Below are 17,882 nucleotides of genomic sequence, written 5' to 3'. Positions count from 1 at the left end.
TGGTCACTGGGTTATGGCCCACCCTAATCCAGTATGACCTCATTTTAACTTGATTACACCTACAAAGACCCTATATCCAAATAAGGTCACAGGCGTAGGTACCATGAGTTAGGACTTGAACATGTCTTTTTGGGAGACACAATTCAACTCACAACACCCAGCAGGGCCGAGGCTACATTTTACTGTGCTTGTTCACTCATTTACTCCTTCATCTAACATGATTAAGGGAGAACCTATTATGTGAGGAGCCCTGATCTTGACCCTGGGTCAATGGCAGACTTTCCCCAAAGTCAAGAATAAGGCAGAGTCTCTCCCCTCTTAGAACTTAACATTCTAAGAGGGGAGATCAGCATTCTAATGGAGGAGATCAACTATCAACAGAGAATTAAACATGAAGTTCACATTTCAGGTGATGAGTGGTGTTGAGGAGAAAATAAAACAGGGTAATGAGCTGGAGAGTGATGCACAAGGTTGGGGCATGCCTCAGAATCTCCACCCTGTATCTTTCCTTGTGGAAGTTTGTAGTTAAATGAGAGGGCCACGGATCAAATAAGTACATAAATCAATATTAAAAGACAAGTGTGGTCAATGTTTGGGGGATCAGAACATGGATTTGGCCTAGCCAGGGAGCTCCAAGCATAGGGCCCTGAAAACCTGACATAACAGAACTAATGGGGATGCCATGTGTTTCCCCCCACCCCACACTGTCACTCTTTGCTCTAAATGGTGCCTAGGATCTATCTGTGATGCGCCAAGCATTTCCAACTCAACTTCGAGTTTCAGGAAATGCTGTTAGATATTTGGCTTTAGCATTATCAGCTTTTAGACACAAAGTCTCATATTAGACATTATGAATGCCAACCCTTAATACATCATTTAAAATGTTAAAAGCATCATTCACAAAAATGTTCTCCCATTCTGTAGGTTGTCTGTTTACTCTGTTGATAGTTTCTTTTGCATCTGAAAAAGATCTAGCATCTAGCATCTATAAGGAACTTAAACAAAATTACAAGGAAAAAAACCCATTAAAAAGTGGACAAAAGACATAAACAGACACTTTTCAAAAGAAGATATACTTGTGGCCAGTAAGCATATGAAAAAAAGCTCAACATCACTGATTATTAGAGAAATGAAAATTAAAACCACAGTGAGATACCATCTCACACCAGTCAGAATGCCTATTATTAAAAAGTCAAAAAACAACAGATGCTGGTGAGGTTGCAGAAAAAAAAAGGAGCATGTATATACTGTTGGTGGAAGTGTAAATTACTTCAACCATTGTGGAAGACAGTGTGGTGATTCCTCAAAGAGCTAAAAACAGAAATATTATTCAACCCAGCAATCCCATTACCGGGTATATACCCAAAGGAATTTAAATCATTCTACCATAAAGACATATGCATGGGTATGTTCACTGCAGCAGGATTCACAGTAGCAAAGACATGAAATCAACCTAAATGCCTATCAATGGTAGAATGGATAAAGAAAATATCATACATATACACCATGGAATACTATGCAGCCTTAAAAAAAATGAGATTATGTCCTTTGCAGGAACATGGATGGAGCTGGAGGCCATTATCCTTAGCAAACTAACGCAGGAACAGAAAACCAATACTGCATGTTCTCACTTATAAATAGGAGCTAAATGATGAGAACACATGGACACACAGAAGGGAACAGACACTGGAATCTCTCAGAGGGTGAAGGGTGGGAAGAGGGAGAGGATCAGGAAAACTAACTAGTGGGTACTAGGCTTAATACCTGGATGATGAAATAATCTGTACAGCAAACCCTCATTATACAAGTTTACCTATATAACAAACCTGTACATGAACTTAAAATGAAAGTTAAAAATAATAATAATCGAAGGAAAGGAAAAAATAAAATATTGAAAGCAAACAAACAACAACAACAAGTGAGCACTGAATGTTTGGTTCCATCCTTGCACAGACCATGACCATCACTAGGTCCTCCCTACTCAATGTGTGGAAGCTGGAGGAACAGCAACATGAGCATCACCTGGAGCTTGCTTAGACATGCAGGCTTTCAGGCTTCACCCTGACCACTAAAACAGAATCTGCATTTTTACCAAGATCCCTAGGTGATCTGTTTGCTCATGAAATATTGAGAAGTGCTATCTCAGGGTCTCCTTATGACTACTCTTCTTTTTAACAGACACTGTTAAAAGTCCTTTTTAACAGACACTGTGAATTCTGCACAGAAGGGAGGCATGCATTCATATGGATAAGGAAGACCTAGAGAGTCATCTTTGCATGTTCATTGGAGTTTTAGAAGAACTTTCACCTATTTAAAAATTAGAGATTCAGAGCCTATCAGTGAGTTAAGAGTATATCTTTTATTGTGTATATAAGTACTTTGAGATCACTGGAGAAAAGCTTCATATATTACTTTTCTTGAATGTTAATCAAAGTCTTTCCACCCTGAAAGAGTTAATGAACAAATGTACAGACAAGCACGCCTGAGAACCAAGCCCAGTTCCCAGCAGCTCCATTCCACTGAAGTCAAAATAGAACAAAGTTTGACTACCTAAGGACTTCCTATGATGTTAGATGAGTAATGTGATACATGGTTTAGGGCTTTTTTCTTTATAATTTCCTTTCCTAGTTTAGAACCTGAATTTCAACTTCATAGTAAACCACAGTGTTGCAGTGATGAAATCGTAAAGAACACCTGCACTCACAATAAGACATTGTCAACAGGTATGCAATTGCTCATGCATCAGCTATTGGGCAACCCATTGGGTCTGTTATGGCTTGTCTCCATATTTCAGAAGTCACTCATCAAAAAATAAATTAGCCCATTTTATAAACATTCTGTGACCATATCCCCAAATGCTTTCAGATATCCCAATCATCCTAGGACACTGGTCATTAGAATAAAGACCTATAGCAGCTCACATCGATTGCAGAAATCATTTCAAAGCCAAAGTCCACAACTCTAAAAGAAGGTTACAAAAGTCTCAGGCATACTTGTAAAGCTTGTCACAAGGCATAATTTCTCAATCTCCTGGAACCTGGCACATAGTCAGCTTAAATAATGCTTACCAAATACAATAGTCTTGCAAGAGCTTTTAAATCCGAGCTTAGAATATATCAAATTTTAGATACCATGAAAGATGGTGTCATTTCTCGATCAACAGGGCGGTGAACATATATCCTTCCGTTCTCATGATCTTCTAGAGAAAACAAACCAATCTCTGGATATTCATCCACACCAGGTCCACTGATTAGATACATTACTGGCATGTTATGAGACATATTATTGAACAGCTAGAAGGAGGAAAAATGGAAAGAAGAAAAAAGGAGGATGAGAATAAGCCACTATGATAATCAAGTATCAAAGCTAAGAATCGATGGCATCTTTAAGAAATTATACCCAGCAATGGCACATCTGCCAAAGAAATAAACAGATGGGCTGAGATGCAGGAACAATGATGTTGAACTGTTAGCTGCAGTTTGGTCTGTAACAGTGAAAATTTGGAAATAGCATAAATGTTCATCAACATGAAAAAGTAATATAATGATACTTCCTTCACATAGCATGGGATACTCTGTAGCCTTTAACGATGTATTTACACTGCCACAGAAGGATGAGCAGGACACATCACTAAACAAGAAAGGTAAGCAGAACAACACACCAAGTGTGATCTCATTTCCTTGATGCAGATTCACATCAGAAAATCTGTAGAGAAATATCTGTAACCACACATACCAATTTATTAATATCAATTATCCCTTGAAGGAAAAAGAAGTAGTGATCACACGATTAACATTTAGAAAGAGCTTAGAATGAGTGGGCCTACATATGCCTTGCTTGCCTTAACCTATTTAATCTTTAAAACATCTCTGAAATGTCGGCAATATCATTGACCACATTGTACAGATGAGGACACGTTAAAAATCTCTAACTTACCCAGCAAGGACGTGGTGCAGTAGGAATATGAACCCACTCACTCCCCCTGACTCTTAGGCATATACACTGTTAACCACTGAGACTTGAAAACTTTCTGTACTCTTTATGTTTGTTTTTAACAGTAGGCATGCACTATTTCCTTTTTCTAAGAATCATAGAATGTCACAGCTATAGCAGAGCTTAATCCGTACTTAATTCAAAGGCCCATTGGTACTAGGAAGGTAGTGGAAATAAACAACATGAGCCTGGTGTAAAGATTCTGCTATTCCAATACCATGTGGCTTCTTCAAGGCAGTGCTCACCCTCAGCATGAGGGAGGCAATAGGGAGGGGTGGAAACTGGTATTCTGAGTAACTCAAGTCCCACCTAATTGTTGTCATGTGGGAATGTGGGTTCCTTGTGGCCAGAACTTTCCATTTTTAAAAAGTCTCTAGAAGGGCAAAATTTTTCAGACAATCTCCCTATTTATTTATTTATTTATTTATTTATTTTTGAGACAGAGTCTCGCTATCGCTCAGGCTGGAGTGCAGTGGTGCGATCTTGGCTCACTGCAAGCTCTGCCTCCCGGGTTCATGCCATTCTCCTGCCTCAGCCTCCCGAGTAGCTGGGACCACAGGCACCTGCCACCATGCCTGGCTAATTTTTTGTATTTTTAGTAGAGACAGGATTTCACCATGTTGGCCAGGATGGGCTCCATCTCCTGATCTCATGATCTGCCCGCCTCAGCCTCCCAAAGTGCTGGGATTACAGGCATGAGCCACCGCGCCCGGCCGACAATCTCCCTGTTTTTAAATAATATTTAAAAAAAAATAAAAGCCTCTGCATGGGCCAAATAAAGCAGACCTGTCAGTTGGAATTAACCACCCCATTGCTGTATGAGATTCTCATCAGACACTCACATGGAGAAGTGACTCTCTCAAAGTCACATACCCAGGTAGAGTTAGAGTGAGTTCTAGAACCCAGGCATCCTGAACCCCAGGCCAGTGCTCTTTCTGCTCTACTTCAATCCCTGGCCTCACTAGCACATAACCTTTCAAGACTTAATCTTCCTGGCAAAAGGGGCATGCTTACTCAGAGGGCATGATGGGGTCATTCCTTAAGAGTAGGCACCTTACCTCACCAATGAGTTTGGGAAAGGGTCCCGGGTCTTCCTCCTCCAGCTCCAAGGTGGTGATAACCCATCTTCTCTTGGATCGCCGTAGAGGCCGGTAGCTCTTTCCCTGGAAATTATAGTGACAATGGTGACGATGAGGATGGCAGTGATGCTTACAGCCAGGATTTATCACACCCTTACTTCATGTAAAGGCCCTGTGCTGACACTTGGCCTGCATTCTCTCATCCCCACAACAGCCACCTAAGCTTGGAAAATCCAAGTGCCTGTCTTCTTAATAGCTGTAGAGTCGTCTCTAACCATGGGGTGGATGCCGTCCAATGATTTGACATGGTTCTTGAGATCATTTCAGGAGCTATCCAGACATAGCATTAAAGATGACTGTCTGCTATGTGCCAATGGCTGTCCTATAGTAGACATGCAAACAGTTGTTGAGAAAGTTTTCCCACTTCCATTTATCTCTCAATCTTCCTGAAATTATTGATGATTAAGTGCTGATAGACCTTTAATGCCTCTCTGTCTATGAATATCCCTTTTAACAAATGTGCAGACATGTACACAAAGAGAAAGAGAGTGACTTAGACTCAGATCTTGGGCTCAGATATTTGTCAGGTAAGAGAATATATGAAATTTAAAGCATTGTTTTGTTTGCATTATATATTTTCACAGTTACCATCTATTATAAGTGAAGCTGGTTTCTAGCCACATTAATTTTATCAACAAAAATGTAAGTTCTTTTTTAAAAAAATTACTTAATGACACAGTGAATTGACCAAGAGAACAATACCAAATAAATAATCACAACGTGGCACGAGGATATGGCAAAACCTCACAGTGGTAGGTGCATGACTGCTGCAATGGAAAATATTAAGTTCAATATATTTTAATTCCATAAAGAATAAAATGATGTGGACAAACCTCCAAGCTTATGGTGTACAGTTGAATTTTGATGTTCGCAGGCTGCTCATATTCTAATTAGACATAAAAGCATCATCTGCAACTCTCTGGCAGTCCCTCAAGATTCTAAAAGGCCACATGAAATTACTATTTTATTTTCTGCAAACCAAACATTGGCAGGGCACTAAAGAACTCCAAACTGCAACTCTGTCTCTAAGTGAAGTGTAGAGACTGATTTTATATGTTAAGAAACTGACTTCCAAACCTCACCTTTGTTTGCTTAGTAAGATCATCTGTTTCCTGTTGGACACTGTCAACAATACTGACCTTAAAAATAAAAATAATGTTAATTAGTAGAGAATATACTTATCAGAATCACATGGAAACCGCCTGGAGTTGCACAAATCTAGAATTAGAAATGACGAAAACAGAACTTCTGTACTTAGTTTTGGTAAATAGAATTTCTTATCCTCTACATCTTAATTCATGATTGCCACTTATCTTCTCTAACTATAGGAGAAATAATGAAAAGAATTCTGATTTATTATTACCAATGGTGGGGAGACATTTAAAATCATAAAATACTACTGTTAGTTAACAAAGCAGGAAGTAGAACTTGTTTATTCAGGATGAGCACAGATGTATTTATATGTACACATGTAAAATAACACCAAATATTAATTGGCGATGAGGTTTAAGTGGGCTTTTCTTTTGTTTTTTTGCCCCTTATTTCTAAGACATTATTTACAATAATTAATAAAATAATAGACATGGCACTTTACATTTACATAATGACTCAGAGTGATAATACTTATTTATAATTTATATCTCAACAATCCTTTCCCTTCCTCCAAAAAATACATGTACAAGACTGTTGAAATAGAAAGAGATAAGTCAGGAGCGGTGGCTCACGCCTGTAATCCTAGCACTTTGGGAGGCCAAGGCAGGTGGATGACCCGAGGTCAGGAGTTTGAGACCATCCTAACCAATATGATGAAACCCCGTCTCTACTGAAAATACAAAAATTAGCCGGCCATGGTGGCATGTGCCTGTAATTCCAGTTACTCGGGAGGCTGAGACAGGAGAATCACTTGAACCTGGGAGGCGGAGGTTGCAGTGAGATTTGATTGCACCACTGCACTCCAGCCTGGGCGACAGAGCAAGACTCCATCTGAGAAGAAAGAAAGAAAGAAAGAAAGAAGGAAAGAAAGAAAGAAAGAAAGAAAGAAAGAAAGAAAGAAAGAAAGAAAGAAAGAAAGAAAGAAAGAAATAAAGAAAGAAAGAAAGAAGGAAGGAAGGAAGGAAGGAAGGAAGGAAGGAAGGAAGGAAGGAAGGAAGGAAGGAAGGAAGGAAGGAAGGAGAGAGGGAGGGAGGGAAGAAGGAAAGAAGGAAGGAAGGAAGGAGAAGGGGAAGGGGAAGGGGAAGGGGAAGGGGAAGGTCCTGCGATGTATGATTAGAACCAGCAGCAAACGAAAGTGTGGGAGTGGGGAGGGAGACAGACAGTGTGCACGCAGGATGACTAGAATAAAGTGAATGGGGCAAAAAGTATAAACAACTGGTGAATTTTCACATGGGGTATTTTGGAATTCTTTGTATTTTCCTTAAATCTTATAAGTTTTATACCAAAACAAAAAGTTATCAAAAAAGACAATTTCAGGAACTAAGATTGGGTATTCAATTTAGCACTAAGATTCTTGCCAATTATAGTAAAAAGGGAAAGTCTGTCTTTAAAAATGAAACATTTTTAATAAAACCTTTTCTTGTTATACAGTCTCCCTATTTAAAAGAAAATTTGATAGCAAAATGCTTTGAGCATACAGAAAGAAATAGAGAATGACATAATGATGCCCATCACCTAGTTCTAGCAAACCTTAATACTTTTACCCTATTTGCTTTGAAGTGTTGAGATGTAAATCGTTACAGATAAAATTGAAACTTCCTGTGTACCCCTCCCTCATCTCCTTTTCCTCAGAAGTAACTCTCATCCTAAATTATATTTAGCATTTCAATGCATGTTTTTAAACCTTCACTATATGTATCTGTGTGCATAGATATGGCTATATATTCATAATAATGTGTATTTTTATGGTTTTGGATTGGAGTTTTAAATAATCGTTCACAGTAAGCATCATCCCATAACTTATTTTTTTTTTTTTTTTACTTATCATTGATTTTTCATTTTGGGGGAGGATGTGTGTGTTAACACCTACAGTTCTAGTTCATTCATTTTCATTGCTGTAGAGCATTTCACTATATGAATAGGCAATAATCTATTTATCCATTCTCCCAGGGATGGTCATTTAGGTAGGTTCCAGTTTTTCATCACCAAAAATGCTATGGTAATAAACATCCATGTATATATGAAAAGTTTCTCTGTAGCAGCAATTTTCAAAGTATGGTTTCCACAGCCCTGTAAGAGAGTCCACAAGGCCAAACTCTTTCATAAGAACACTAAGGCATTGTTTGCCTATTTTGCTGTCTGACATTTGCACTGATGGTGCAAAACAATAACGTTGGTGAGTGGAATTGCTGATGCCTCGGCACAAATGAAGGCAGTGGTACCAAACTCCCCACTGTATTCTTCACCACCACGCGCTTGCTCACGCACTTGCAGGAAAAACCAAAAAGAAACACAAAGAAAACTAGTTTCATTTAAGAATGAAATAATTGGTGAATTTACTCAATTACTGTAATCGCTTGAGAACTGATGAAGCAGTAAAAAATATTAATTGTTTTAAATTGCAACACTTGAGTGTACATCTTTTAAACACTCTTTGTGAGTGGATGGGAAATATGTACAAAGCACTGCTGCTGCACATCAAGGCAGAAGGTTTATCTCAAAGAAAAGTACTTGCGTGATTGCTTCAGTTTCCAGCTGAACAGGCCACTTTTTTTTTTTTAATTTTAATGCTACACCATTTTACTTGAAAGAACAACCAACAAACTGTGATGATTCACGCCAGGGTATTTGATACACGGTTCCTTGTTGATGAGCAAAGTGAGCTTTCACTTCAAGAAAATCAATCAATGCACAGTATCTGTTCCCACTGATAAATGTAATCTTTCAAGCAAAAATCAGAATTTTAGAAAACTTGTGTCTGCCAATATGAGCATGAAATCTTCCTAATAATTAAAGATTTTTACTATAATAGCAATAGTTTTTTTTAACTTTATAGGCTGAAATATGTCCACATAGGAAATGCCTACATAACTCAATAGCCAATGGCTTTCTAATGATCAACACATCATGTTCTAAAATCATGCGCAGGTAAAAGAGTCATCCAGAATGCAAGAGAAACCAGTGGATTTTAATGGAACAGAGTAGGGAAAATTCAGTGATATGGTTTCAGATTCCACCCAGTAAATAACTGTTAAGACATCACAGTGTATTGAGTTTTGGTGTAATATCAAAGAAAAATATTCACAATTATCTGTTCCGGGTTATTAAAATATTCCTCCCTTTTCAAATATCTGCGTGAGGCCAGAATTTCTTCATATACTCCAACCAAACAAATTCACAACAGACTGAATACAGAAGCAGAGAGGAGACTCCTGCTGTTTTCTTTAAAGCTGGACATTCAAAATATTTGCAAAAAATATATACATAGTGGCACTTTTTCCACTAAATGGAATTTTGAAAAATATGGATAGTTTCCAAAATATGTGCTATTTTTACTAACATATAATGGGTTTATTATGGTTATGTCCAATGAATTGAGAAATATGTTTAAAATTTCCCTGTTTTAATATCTACCACGGTATCAGCAAATATAACCCACATAAGCTAAATCTCTAGGACTGGTACCTAAATCACCAGGGACGGAGCCTCCACCCTGGTTGCCTCATCTGCGTCAGAATCTATCATTATTTATCCTTATTCACATTACAATACAAGAGGCCATGGTGGGTGGTGGGTGGGTGATGTTATTGGGTTGTATTGTCAGCATCAGGGCTAATGATAATATTTGTTTCCTGGCCAGGTTATATTTCTGTCTATTTACCTGAAGGAAAAGAATATTTAAACTCTGAGTTTAAGTCTGAAATCTCAAACTGATTTTTTTAGACAATGAATGCTTCTTGATTAATGTCAGTAGTTTTAAATTAAGGGCCTACCCAGGTGTATAATTTTTAAATGGAGAAAATTGTAGTTCTTGCAAAAGATAAAGAAATTAATTCCATTTCTGAAACAGGTGTATTTCCAGGTGGCCAAGGTTATTAACAAGGAATATATTGAGGTTTCTTGTTCCCTCTGGGCCTCAGTTTCCCCTTCTGTAAATTGAGGGTATGAGACAAGGTGTCTTTAAGGGCTCTTTCAACACTAAAGCTCTGTAAATTCATTTTATTATGATAACACATAAACGGCACAGTTGACAGTCATGTAAGAGCTGACTGAAGTGTTCAAAAGAGGTTTGAAATGGTGGATGTTTATACTTTGCCAGAGATGCCTTAAATTTCACATCGTTGTGTGTGTTTCATTTCTCCTCTCTTTATGCATGTCTTAGAAATTAACTTGAGATCTCTCATCTGGATGATGCAGGAAGACTGGAAATTGTTATATTTTCTGTAATGATTTTGTAAGTGCTCTTATTATATTTCTCATCCGTGCCAAATTAGGCAGTCTGTCCAAAGAGGAAATCTTTCAAAAGATTTGCATAATGCTTTCTATAATGCGGTGGTGTGGGCCTAGGTTGGGGGCGGTTCTTTCTAGCTGCTTGTTCCCTCAGCTACCATGTCCACCAAACCACTTTATCAGAGGGGGCCATGCAGACATATGGTTGCACGGTCCACCCTGCACATGATTTGACAGATGGCTCTGGACCTGGGGCATGTAACCAATATCATTCAGGCTAGCCTGGCTGGGCAGCCATGGCATCTTTTTGGAGAAAATTCTCTGAACGAATGAAGATGTAATCTGTGACTATACAGGATACTAAAGAGCTAAGAGGTCTATATAGAAATTATTCTTTCCCAAAATGCTTGGAAATATTTCATTTTTAAATGCAAGCTTTTATTTAAGCAGAATTCAGGTCCTAAAAATCAGCAGAATTTGGATCCAGGACTCTGTTCTACAGGTTTATGTCTTTGTTCCAGATTCAGTGACAAGTAATGACAAGCCATAGGAAAGAAGTCTTTCTCCCCTCTTTGGTCATTTCCAGTTCTGAGAGCCGATGAGTCCTCAGCTTGGAGCTGTGGCAGGCTTGAAAGACCACAGAGGAGAGAAGTTGTAAGATAATGAAATTGGCAGTGAGGAGAGCCTCTTTTTTTTTTTTTTTTTTTTTTTTTTTTTTTTTTTTGGAGGATGAGGAAAGCCTCTTAAGCTTTCATTCAGGGAGGATTTGGATCCTAGAAATCACAGAATTTCCTATGAGAGATTCCTCTAGAGATCCTTTTAATCTGTACCCAATATCTCTCTTCTGGACTCCAGACCAGGGCAGTCCTAGGAAAATCTCTGTGAAGATGAGAATGTCCCTGCTGTCCTGGCCAGTGTGGTAGCCCCTAGCCACATGTAGCTAATTGGGCTCCTAAAATGTGGCTAGTGCTAGTATAGAACTGAATTTTAAATTTTGCTTAATTTTAATTAACTTAAATTGCCACATGTGACTAGAGGCCAATGCAGATAGTATAAAGTATTGGTTAAGCATGTGGACTTATAAGTTTAGAAGACCTGAGTTTAAATCTTGTTCTATAGGCAACATAGCAAAACCCTGTCTCTACAAAATATATAAAAATTAGCCAGGCATGGTGGCCCGTGCCTGTAGTTCCAGCTACTCGGGAGGCTGAGATGGAAGGATTGCATGAGTCTGGGAGGCAGAGGTTGCAGTGAGTTGAGATCATACCACTGCACTCCAGCCTGGGCAGCAGAGTGAGACCCTGCCAAAAAAAAAAAAAAAAAATCCTTATCTACCCCTCACCAGCTATGTGATGTCGGGCAGGTAATTTATGCTCTGCAGTCTGCATTTCCTTATCTGTGCACACACATGCACACCCCCCACATACCTAAATGTATAAGTGTTTGTATGTATTTGATCCTCACAACAACCCAGTCATGAAGGTACTATTAGTATTCCTTTTTAACATACAACACTCACACACAAAGTGCTCAGGATGGCAAGGGCTACGTAAGTATCTCCTCTTTTTCCTATTCAAGTCTCTAGGCAACATTTCCACTGGCATCTCCCACAAGCAACTCAAATCCTACATGTCCCAGACTGATAGCATAGCTTGTATTCTCACAAACCTACCCGTCTTGGGGGCTCTCTAACCACAAAAGACGCTTACCTACTCATTCCAAAGGTCATCCTTGATGCCTCTGCTTCTCTCATCCCCATGTCCAAGTTCTGTCAAGTTCACTTCCTAAGGCCAGCTCTTCTCTGTCTCCACCCCAAACAACTAAAGTTTCCACTACCTCAAGAACCCATAGGATTGGTCTCTCCCGTTCATTCCATCCTTCTGTGGTGGGTTGAATTGTGTCCCTAAAAGCGTATATTGAAGACCTAATCCCCAGTACCTGTGAACGGGACCTTATTTGGAAATTGGCTAGAATTACAGTTAAGATGAAATCACACTGGGTTAGAGTGGGCCCTAATCTAGTGAGCAGTGTCTTGATAGGAAAACACAGACACAAAGGGAGGATGCCATGTCATGACAGGGGCAGAGACTGGAGTGATGTAGCTGCAAGCCAAGAAACAGCTGGGATTGCCAGCAACCCACCAGAAGCTGGGGAGAGGCCAGGGAGGGTCCTCCCAGTCTCAGATGGATATTTTGGCCCTGCTGACACCCTGGTTTCAGACTTCTGACCTCTAGAACTGCAAGCAAGTACATTTCTCCTATTTTAAGCCAATGTACCAGTTTGTGGTTCATTGTTTCAGCAGTCCGAGGACACTAATATATGTTCCTAACACATTCTCTCCACAGAGGCTTGAGTGATCTTTAAAAGCACAGATCTCACACCCCTTTCCCCCCAGGGGAAAGGAGTTTTTACTTCTTTTAGGACAGAATCCAACCTGCTCTGTCCCCTGCTGACCCTCTCAGCTTCACCTCTGACCACACTATCCCCACCTTCTGCAACCCATCACTCTGTTGGTCTTAAATGAAGGGCTGAAAGAATAATTCAGTCAGAGCATAAATGCTAACAATTTATTAAAATGTAACTCAATTCAGAATTTCCCAGATTGGTAACAACACCACCACCAACAACAAAAAATCATAAGTGGCTTTTCTCATTGTACAGTTTCATTTTCTTAAAACTTCCCTCCTCTCTGGTCTTTGAAGCCTGCCACAGCTCCAAGGTGAGGACATATGAGTTCTGAGGCCTGGAAATGATGAAGGGGAGAAAACTCCTCTTCCTTGGCTTGTCATTACTTGTCACTGAACCTGGAACAAAGACATAAACCTGCAGAACAGAATCCTGACTTGGTGATTTGGCTTCATGTCCAAATGACAAAGAAAGGGTGTGGGGATTTCAGAGGAAAACTATTGTGGACACAATAGCTCTCCAGCAGAAATGGTATCAGCTTGTAAATATGGAGATCTGAACAGGGGGAAGTAGGTCTCTTTCATAGATGTCACAGATGGCAATAAGCCAATTCAGGGGGCGGGGATGTAAAGGAATAGAATGGAATGTTACTCATAGCCAATTTGACAATTATTGAGCACCTGCCAGGTGTAAAGCTCTTTAAGAGTTAAAGGTCCAGCATTCTGATTGCTAAAAACTTCTTATATCTATTGAATCATGTTCTCTTCATCTGCCTTGATGCCCTGGAATCTACAAAAAGCTGCTGACATCAATCACTGAAGTACAATCCACAGTCCCATCCCCACTGCCCACCCCCACCTGACCGCCCTCAGAAGTCAATTAATTTGCTTTGGCACTGCACTAATACACCAGAGGGAAGAGAATTCAGGTCTGTTTCCTGATCAGACTCATTGTGGGTAGAAGCAGGAGCAAGGGAAGGATGGGGACAGGATTTGATCTGGACTATATTCAAATCCATGCAAACATGGGCTATTAAAAAGGACTTCTATGAAGTATTGGAGATCAAATTAATGTGCTGTCTGACTAAGTAAACTTGTAACTCTTGATATGGCAAAATGTGACCAAGAAAATTCTCCAAACCTCAAGCAACTGGTACCAAACAAGTTACCCACCTTCAGACAGGGTTTTCCCCCTATTATGTTTATTGGTGTATTCCCAGTGCCTGGCCCAAAGCAGATATCCAGTAAATAGTTTTAGCATGAGCTCTGAATGAATATATCCAACCATTTTCACTGTGATTAGAAAAACAGAAAGACGCAGACATAAGAGCACATTGACTGGGCTGTTACTGAACTGTGAACCTAATAGTAGACAGAGGCTCTCTGAGAGAAGATGACGTTTGTCTGGGCAAGGACATTGCCATGGGAATACGTGTGCCATGGTAAACGATGTGCAGTCAGGGAGGTAAAGGGAATAAAGGTTTTCAAAGGAAAAAATGAGAAGGATTATATCATTGTTTTGAAATAATTATCTTTGGCTACAAAGATCAATAAGAAGGGTGACACTGGTCTGAGTTTGCACAAAAAGTTGCTGGGAAGATTTCTTCAAAAAAGTATTTTTTGTGTGAGGTTTTAACGGCCTTTGTGCAAAGTTGTTATTTTTGCAGAGCTTTTGTGATAATTATAGTTATCAAGCCTACAAATGTGAGAACCCCCTTTTCATAACCTTCTTTGTGTCTATATATCAGGCTTTGTGTGTGTGTGTGTGTTTTAACATAAGGAACTCCATTTTTTCTGACAACTTTCACAGTACCAAGGGCTTTTACCCATTTCCTCATTCACTGGCACAACCACTGGCTCAGATAAATTCAGTTACTAGCTCCGTTTTCAGGTGAAGAAAAATAGGCTTAACAAGGCTATGTTAAAAATCCTGACACCTAGTGCACTCCCAGATCAGCTCAACCTGAACCTTTGGGGGCAAAGCCCAGGCACTGAGATCCCTTGAAGCTTCCTAGGTGAGTTCAACTTGATCCAAGGTAAGGAATAAAGTTAAGCTGGCCTAGGTCCCCAGCTGGCTGTGAAGGAGCCTAGGTCAGGACGCCAAGCAGCCCAGTCCAGAGCTCACAGTTACCAGCCACTGGGCTGCTTCCCGCCCTCAGCTGATATTCAAAGGAAGAAATGATTCCCTCTCCCTACCTACAGAAAGCCAACAAAGCAGATCATAACCAACAAGTGCATGCAACATTACCTCTGTCCACTCTAAGTACAAACAGAGCAAGCCCATGTGTTTCGAATCCTGACTCCACTAGTTTGTATTCCCATTTAAACAGTGGCAATTGGGGGCAGTGGATTTAGCCCTTCCATCCCCGTGGGTTTGCTCAAATTGCCTTGGATCCAGACAACTGAGATTTCCTCAATCTTATGTAAAGTGTGAACGGAAGTATCATTATGAAACTTGGCAGGGCGCAGTGTCTCACGCCTGTCATCCCAACACTTTGGGAGGCTGAGGCAGGCAGATCATTTGAGGTCAGGAGTTTGAGACCAGCCTGGCCAACATGGTGAAACCCTGTCTCTAATAAAAATACAAAAACTAGCCGGGCATGGTGGCGTGCGCCTGTAGTCCCAGCTACTCGGGAGGCTGAGCCAGGAGGTTGCTTGAACCCAGTAGGAGGAGGTTGCAGTGCACTGAGATGTCACCACGCACTGTAGCCTGGATGACGAGACCCTGTCTCAAAAAAAAAAAAAAATTGTGTCTGTTGGCTGGGTGAGGTGGCTCATGCCTATAATCCCAGCACTTTAGAAGGCCAAGGCGAATGAATCACTTGAGCTTAGGAGTTCGAGACCAGCCTGGACAACATGGTGAAAATCCATCTCTATAAAAAATACAGAAATTAGCCAGGCATGGTGGTGAGTGACTGTAGTCCCAGCTACTCGTGAGGCTGAGGTGGAAGGATCACCTGAGCCCGGGAGGTTAAGGCTGCAGTGAGCCTTGATCATGCCACTGCACTCCAGCCTGGATGATGAAGCCAGACCCTGTCTCAACAAAAGGAGAAACAAACAAAGAAAGAAAACTCATGTGTGTTGATGTAATCTCACTAAAAATAGTGTGAGCTGTATAAATTAGTTTTAAACAGGTGCCTTAGCCTGCTCCCACTCTTGCCCCAAACAGACTGGGACCCTTAACTTCCCTTTATATAAATCCAGAGCCCCTGCTACCTAAGCCATTCTCAAGACAGCCAGCCCTGGGTCCCAGCAGGTCACACTCAGTCTCTCTCCCCTCCCTTAGCCTAGAAGGGGCAGGGCCAGCTTGCGCTTTGCTTTCAGTTCCTTGCACCTGAGCACTAGGCTCCAGGCTCAGCTTACCTGCAGCAGCCACAGCAGCAGCACTAGAAGCAGCAGCAGCGAGGGGTGCCTCCCGGATCTCATGGCCATATGGGAATAGCCAAGTCAGACCCAGAACGTGCAGCTGCTGACCAGTCCTCCAAGCTGGTGGTCTCACCGGAGCCACACACCTCCTTCTCAGCCAGCAGCTTCTTCTCTAATGGTTTTCAGGTCACTTTGGCCCAGACACTTTCATCCCATCTTGCTCCTCCCTTTTCAGCTTTTCTTGCATTTATCAGAGTGGGGTGGGCTGACTTGTAAGCTTGAACATACGTTTGCCACAAGTAGAGTTCCTAGGAAGGGTGGGGTAGAAACTAAAGCCACCATGGTCCTGCACGTACACAAAAGACTGGCTGGGGTCTGACCTCAGGAACAACAGCTCAGCCAGAGGAAGCAAAACCAGCACATATCAGAAAGTAGAATTATTTGTTTCTTTGTTTCCTTGTTTGTTCTAGTTTCCAAATAGAAGGCCCAATCATCTCTTTCTATAACAGGATATGTTAGTGACTTATTTTTTATAACCTTATCCTCTTGAAACAAACAAAAAAAACTAGAAAATGACAAGAATGATAACTCTATTAAGGGAGAAGGGATGGGGAAGAGTGAAAGAAAAGAAAAAACAGCTTTTACTTTCCAAAGCACTAAAAATCGTTATTCCAACAATATCCCAGGGCTCTGGGGTTTGCAAATTTTTTCTACTAAAACCTTTTTTAAGCTTAGATTCATCTGCCTTTTTGAGTTTCGAATTAAAGTGGGAGGGAGGAGAGATGGGAAAGAGCCTCCCTGTGGACAGGGATCTCTGTGGCAACCTGGGAGTCTTTGCATTAGAATTCTGAAAGAGACAATTCGAGATTACATTATACCAATACTTAAGGTTGCAGTAAGCAAGTTTTAAAACACAATCTATGATACATTAACCCTGATTACCTTAACATGATCTTTTTATCACATTACCTTGTTTAAAGTAGTAAACAGATAAAATAAAAGGTAAACTTTCTTTGCTTATTCTAGATATTGGCTTAGACAAGGATTTCATGATCAAGAACCAGAAAGCAAATGCAATAAAAACAAAGATAAATAGCTGGGACCTAATTAAACTGAAGAGCTTTTGCACTGCAAAAGGAACAGTCAGCAGAGTAAACAGACAACCCACAGAGTGGGAGAAAATCTTCACAATCTATACATCTGACAAAGGATTAATACCCAGAATCTACAATGAACTCCAACAAATCAGTAAGAAAAAAACAATCCCATCAAAAAGTGGGCTAAGGACATGAATAGACAATTCTCAAAAGAAGATATGCAAATGGTCAACAAACATATGAAAAAATGCTCAACATCACTAATGATCAGCAAAATGAAAATCAAAACCACAATGCGATAGATACCACCTTACTCCTGCAAGAATGACCATAATCAAAAAACAGTAGACATTGGTGTGGATGTGACAATCAGGGAACACTTTTACACTGCTGGTGGGAATATAAAATAGTGCAGCTGCTATGGGAAACAGTGTGGAGATTCCTTAAAGAACTAAAAGTAGAACTACCATTTGATCCAGCAATCCCACTACTGGGTATCT

The 17,882-nt window shown here is 40.3% G+C and overlaps 1 protein-coding gene across 1 annotated transcript in view; it reads right to left on the bottom strand.

The window, feature by feature from the left end:
* Positions 1-16,845, bottom strand: part of CDH26 (cadherin 26) — a 54,218-nt gene extending 37,373 nt beyond the window's left edge. Inside the window, exons 1-4 of the mRNA XM_054541915.2 lie at positions 16,283-16,845; positions 6,215-6,271; positions 5,052-5,156; positions 3,132-3,293 (exon numbers count right to left, since the gene is read on the bottom strand). Coding sequence (XP_054397890.1) covers positions 3,132-3,293; positions 5,052-5,156; positions 6,215-6,271; positions 16,283-16,351 — 393 coding nt within the window. The 5' untranslated portion in view covers positions 16,352-16,845. The remainder of the gene's footprint in view (positions 1-3,131; positions 3,294-5,051; positions 5,157-6,214; positions 6,272-16,282) is intronic.
* Between the last annotated feature and the right edge of the window lie 1,037 nt (positions 16,846-17,882).

This window comes from Pongo abelii, chromosome 21 (genome assembly GCF_028885655.2).
Source record: "Pongo abelii isolate AG06213 chromosome 21, NHGRI_mPonAbe1-v2.0_pri, whole genome shotgun sequence".
NCBI classification, from domain to species: Eukaryota; Metazoa; Chordata; class Mammalia; order Primates; family Hominidae; genus Pongo; species Pongo abelii.
The sequence above is the reverse complement of the archived record's forward strand: the minus strand, read 5'-3'. Positions and strand labels throughout refer to the sequence as shown.